We start from the raw sequence: 6269 nt of genomic DNA, 5'->3' as shown, positions 1-6269 counted from the left end.
TTTCAAAGTGTTTTTTTTAAAAAATATATATATAGATATATAAAATATTAGCCACAGCATTTGATGTCAGAAATGGGATCCAAGGACATGATCTGCGGTGCAGATCATTGAAGTACTTTGTGCGTCTCTAAGCACAGAGGGTTAATCTTAGCCGCATTTTCTGAGCATGCGAGAGATGCTCAGACCCATGAGGAGAAGCCCTGTGTGAAAATTGGAACTCCATAGGTGAAAACCCACAGTCATTTGTGAAATGTTCATAGTTGGGGAAAGTTTGGAATGTGGAGGATTGATACTGTGCAAATGTGCTTGTGGATATTCTCATTTATCCAGTTCATTTCATTCTCGGGGCATTAAATCGATCACAACTGGACTGCTCTGTTTGTTTTAGAAGACATTTTGCCTCTAATAGGAGTAAGGCTTCATCAGTTTGTGCAACAAGGCTTGGTTAGAGTGCACCAGCCTAAGTTGGTGTGGGGAAAACCCAACTATTTATGCTTCAAGTTGGAGGCACGCCCTGACCACGAATGGTATCATTCATAATGTAAAAATGACGTTCCACCCAGTGCAAAGATGGCCTGCTCATGAAGATTTCCTCCTTGATCACAAGGTGTTTTTTTTTATTTCAGGGTGCATGGCTTGAATCTGCTTGTAGCTTTCAAGGCATTATCAATCAATATACTGTAGTTCGTTTTCCTGTCATCATTAAGAAAGTGAAATGGAGGCATCTCGACATAAAAATAACTTTGGGATTCTTTGTTTTTACATCTGAGAAAAGAAGGATATATTTAATGGGTTAAAAGAACATAAATTCTTGATGCTTTGTGAATGAACATTCCGCCTGTCGTCAACTGGAATGACATGAACATGGATACCAGTGTGCTTAAAAACGTCATCGTCTTGAAGTAGTTTTCTTTGAATAGTCCATCCTAACAATAAAAAAACGTATACATAATAAAAAATCGTATATCAATAGATGCTATGTCATTACAATAGACATTATATTAACTCGCGCTGGTCGATCATTTCACGGTAATGAAAATAACAAAACTACAGAAACAGCGCTGAGGGAAAAAAAAAAAAATCTAAAATTTTCAAGTAGATCAGTCACATCCAGACACACATATATTTGCTGAACAAATACTCATTGCATTTTACTGTAGATAACGGCGACCATGCAGAGTGTCAATATAGTGTGGCTATACTGCAAATCATTTGTTCAATAAACCTTAGGACAACCTGCAGCTAAATAAAAATGGCTGTTAAATATTTCATTTACCTGTGACAAATGCAAACAGAGGTACTCGGACTAAACAGAACTTTAAGAGTCAACGTCTACAAAGAGTCATTGAACAGAAAACAAAAATAAACTGACAGGAGTGTGACTACATTGAAATCAATGGGATGGTTTAACGTAATTACATTATGGCAGATAAGTTTGAAAATAAGCAGAAGTGCCATCAGAAAAAAAAATAAAATCCTACAATTGGCAACTACTTGGACTTTGTTGTATCATTGAATTCAGGCAAATGTAATGAGTCAGTTCTAAAAAAAATATTTCTAATAAACAAAACATCAACAAAAAAAAATCCCCACTTTATCTAAAGGCACTGAGTTGTAATCTTTGTTTACTAATTGAAAACACACTTAGCCAAATAAACACAAATAGCTTCGGGGGTTTGACACACTACGCAAAACCATCGTTAGATCTGAAGCGTGATGTTTTTCACAAGCAGGATGCAAAATAACTCACGAAGACTTTTATGCAAGTTCTGCAGAGCCTCATCAATGTTGCACAAAATGCAAGCAGCTATAATTTGATTTATAGAATTAATTCACAACTTCTTTGCAACTTTTGCGAGCACAGGCCGAAGGTCAACTACAGTAATTTTCACATCGTTACCATCCCAAACGTCTCTCTTCACAGCTGCTTAATAGGCACAAACATCCATACAAACTGCTGTTTGGGGCTGAGATGTGTCCCTTTTATTTTGTCCATTACATTTATACAGACCTGCCAAAATATAAGGTAAAAAAAAGATAATGTTATTTTTTGTTCTTCCTGTCATATTTTGAGGCTGGTCTTTTGCAGTATCACTGTTAAGTATCTTAAGGACATATGCTTTTGGTACATTTAAAGTCAATTATCTGTATCTGTAGGGTCTTAAAAAAGGCAACACAAGAAACGTTTATCTGTACAATAGACAGTATGCCAAATGACAATCTGCAAAATTTCTTGTGGCAGAAAACAGCCATGCATGAGATTTGGAATGCTCATTTTGCAGACTGATTTGGCAAAGGGTGCACTGCACTGTTCACATTGTTTATAGGAAAGGCTGATTTACAATAAATGGGATGTACGGTAATGTGCGTCATCTAGAACACATCAATTGAGCTTTCCGGTTACCTTGTTTACAGGCGCTGTGTAACAGCACCTCAAGGACTTTCAGTAAGATCAATGTAGGGAGGACAGTCCAGAATTGAAGAGGATATTTTCCACAGGATCTAAAGCATCTGATTGTTTTCTTATGTGCGGACCAGCTGAATAACTCTCCTGCTCTATAAAACGCTGATTAATAAAAGAAACAATGCTTGCCGATAGACACCCGTGCACGTTATATTTAGTTTGCCCATATCTGGAACAATTATTTGCATTTTATTTCTTCTGAAAAGGTATCTCACGATAAAGTAGAACTTACCAACAACGAGTGCAGTGTATGTGGACAGCGAAGAGTCAAACATTCAGAATGTTAAGACTATTGCAAAAGGATAGGTTCAAAAATGAAAACTCTTTGCAAATCAATGAGGAAGGACAAAACATAGTCTGTATTGTCAGCCAATTAAAAAAATAATCTGTTTCAACATTTCAAGAGAGTTCACAAACCACCTTATGCACGACTCATTTGTCCAGACCACCTCCTCAAAATTATATATATGTAAAAAAAAAAAAAAATTAATAATAATAATAAAAAAAAATTCACTCTTTCTTTCTGTTCTGGCTGCAATGCTGAGTTTAGTCTCGTCTTTACGCGCCTTCGACAGTAGAGGGCGGTGACACCATCTCACAGTTAAAAGTAATGCCAACAACGGAGAAGTCCAGCACCCTCAAAGGCCACTCCCAGTTGGATGAGTGCAAAACAAAAAGAGACAATCAACACAAGCCAAGAGACGTTCCGACGAGACTCCAGTTCTCAAAGAGCAGAGTGGTCCACGCGAGAGGGTTCATTGTCCTGCCCATTGTCCACAAGAGGGCGACAGCCTTCACTTGAGCTGTGAGATTCCAATTCCTGGAGGGTCACTGAGTCCCCAGCTTAACAACGACCAGTTTTTGCAAAAGCATGGACGCAAATGGCAGTGTTCGTGTTCATCCTCTCTCTGCTCTTGACTACGCAACTCTGCGTGCAATTCGGTAACATTCAAACGCACCCCAAAAGGAAGCCAATAAATCAGCAGTATCTGGCAGACTTGCATCAACAATAATAATAGAAAAAAACAACAACAACAACAACAATGAAACACCAGTCAATTCACAAACTTCTTAGAAGAATTAACCAATATCAACATTCGCTCTGCTTTGCGCAGAGTCAGGTCAAGTGAAGGTGGGGGCTGTCGGCTGGCGGACAGGGGGGCCGGGGGCTGGTGTGTCAGATGTTCGGAGGTGTCATAAGGCCACAACGGTGCATGGGTGTTTGAGTTTACAAGGCAGCACTCCTCTGTTGAGCTGATAGAACTCCACCAACTGGATCAGGTCGGTGAATTTGGTGGCACCATCGTCAAGGCTGAAGAAGACTTGGCCGTCTTCTTCGCACTGGTGAGCAGACCGGCGGGGGTGGGGTGTTATCAGAGGGAGGGGGCGAAAAGTCAACACTTTAAGTTCGCATTATTATAGCATTATCTGAAGAAATGTAAATGTAGTCAGTAGTGCACAGCTTGTATGCATTGTATGTAGCTAATGTGGATTTACTGACAACAAAAGTGAGTACGCCTGTGAATGAAAATGTCCATATTAGGCCCAATTAGCCATTTTCCCTCCCAGTGTCATGTCTCTCATACCGGAACTCTGAATACTGAACTCAGAGGATCTGAAAAAGAAGAATTTTTGCCCTATATAAAGATGGCCTAGACCAGAAGAAGATGCTAACCAGCTAATTGGGCCCAATTTGGACAGTTTCACTTTGTAGTGTTGCCAGCAGTTTAAACATTAATGGCTGTATGTTGAGTTATTTTGTGGCGACAACACATTTACTGTGTCAATTCCTCAGTGTTGTCGCATTCTAAGGTACAACAACTTATTTACAAAATGTGATCCCTCAAATATGTCATTTTAAGCCACTGTAATAAATATACTTTTTGATGAATGTGCACTGGTGTGCATTTGTTAAGGAATGAAGACATGCCAATCCAATAGTTGTTTAAATTTGGGCGTGTGGCCCAATTATCTCTGGTCACCATGAAAGAGATTATCTCCTTACTAGCCAGTGTACCATCAGAAAGTTTATTTCCCTTTGTGTTTAAAAGGAGAAGTAAAAATAATCTTTACAATAATATGTGAATAAAAAAAACAACAACACCTGTTTATATCCATTTCAGGGGGCGGCGGCCATTTTGCCTCGTACTGCCACTTGCTGTCGACTGAAAATGACATCACAGTGCTTAAGGGCTCAGCTTGTGAACGTCATGACCAAAGTCAGAAAACATTGGCATGATTGGTCGTTAACCGGAGCCCTTGGGCACTGTGATGTCATTTGGAGTCAACAACAAGTGGCAGAACAGGGCAAAATGGCTGCCCACTGAGATGGATAAAATCGAGTGATTTTCATGCTTAATTCATATTCTACAAACACAAAATTAATCAGAATGCCATGTTTACACTATTGGGACTGCACAGAACATTTTACTGTAGAAATAATGTTTGACTCGACTTCGGCCTTTAAAGTCAAATTATGCATATTTAAATGCAGTATGGTTATTTTCCAAACCGCCCTTCCGTGCATTTTCTTTCATCATTTCTGTTTGTCTTCATTTAAGCGGCAGGTGAGCTGGGGCTTCTTGACTGACTTTGGGTGACAGGTGGGGTACACTCTGTTTATTCCAGGCAGGAAAATAACCATTTTCAACCAAGCAGTACTCTTTAGTTCTTCCGCACTGTCTGGTGGAAACTTGGCTGGAGACACGTGACAAGTTTCCATAATATGCCACCTTACTTTTTCCATTTGACTTTGGTATGAAACATTTACAATTGGTAATCCACTGAGAGCCACTTGAGGGACTAATCTAATATCAGCATTCAGCAGAGATGTCAAACACGTTGAAAAATGCAAGCATGCCTACCGGTAGTATCTGGAAATGTTTGATTTTCTGGTGATGGCACAATGTGAGCACAAAAGCCTTGGGGTTGCTCTGGCTGACTCGTAGCAGAAACAAGCTGGAAAATAAGCGCATACACACGTTCAGCTTCATAGTTTGAGCGTGTTAAGAGCAAACGATGAAAGATGCAGTTTGTTCAAATTACCCATCGACTTGACCCTGTTGGTGGATGATGCGATGGGATTCTTCTCTGGTTATTCTGCCATGGAACCACAGCTGGGTTATGTGGATGACTGAAGACGGGATTTGTGAAATTGACGACAGTATTTCGAATAGGAACTCAATGAAAAATGTTGAATGAGCATTGTTGTGTTAAGCTTTGCATTTACCCGGGTTTAGTGAGGAGTGATGCAACGGACTGTGGGAGCCTAAGATGTTCATTCGGTGATTCCTCTTCTGAGTCAGGCGTTACATACAAATAAAACCGACAGAATTAGTTATTATGATTCAGTGTAAACGACTGGTTCTCAAACCTTTGACACCAACTACCACCTCGAAAACACTTGAACTCTCCAAGTACAGCATCATGACTAATATTAAAATATCCTAATAGTGGGCGGAGGTTTTATTCCTAAAAAAATGCCTACAATAATTAATGTGAAATTATGCAAAGTTTAAAAATTAACACTGCACTCACGCACACAATTAAATAAAAATACTGTACTAAATACGATTCAAATAATATGTACTGTGCATAAAAGTTATATAAAAATTAGACAATTTTTTTTGAAAGAAAAAATAAAGTGCAAATGTATTTCATTGTACTTACAAGTTAACTAATTCAATCCCCAAAACATATTTATGTCTTTTCACAGTCCAGCCATTCAATCCCAGGAAGTTATTGATATTTTTTTCAAATTAGCGGAAAAGAGGCTCTGAAAATGAAATATAACTGAACTGAACCT

General features: G+C 38.9%; 1 protein-coding gene across 6 annotated transcripts in view; it reads right to left on the bottom strand.

Moving 5' to 3' along the window:
• Positions 1–2632: 2632 nt before the first annotated feature.
• Positions 2633–6269, bottom strand: part of grb10b (growth factor receptor-bound protein 10b) — a 79819-nt gene continuing 76182 nt past the window's right edge. For 3 of the 6 annotated variants that reach the window (XM_086038543.1, XM_086038542.1, XM_086038544.1), the window contains exons 14-17: positions 5694–5760; positions 5510–5597; positions 5329–5422; positions 2633–3805 (exon numbers count right to left, since the gene is read on the bottom strand). In XM_086038543.1, coding sequence (XP_085894669.1) covers positions 3659–3805; positions 5329–5422; positions 5510–5597; positions 5694–5760 — 396 coding nt within the window. In that variant the 3' untranslated portion in view covers positions 2633–3658. Of the gene's footprint in view, positions 3806–5328; positions 5423–5509; positions 5598–5693; positions 5761–6269 lie in introns of those variants that run through there. The other 3 variants (XM_086038545.1, XM_086038547.1, XM_086038546.1) reach the window with 3 other exon arrangements.

The sequence above is a fragment of the Filicampus tigris genome, chromosome 8, assembly GCF_054856515.1.
Source record: "Filicampus tigris isolate MCC_2025a chromosome 8, RoL_Ftig_1.0, whole genome shotgun sequence".
In the NCBI taxonomy this organism is placed as follows: domain Eukaryota; kingdom Metazoa; phylum Chordata; class Actinopteri; order Syngnathiformes; family Syngnathidae; genus Filicampus; species Filicampus tigris.
Note: the sequence above shows the minus strand (reverse complement) of the source record. Positions and strands in the feature narration are given on the sequence as shown.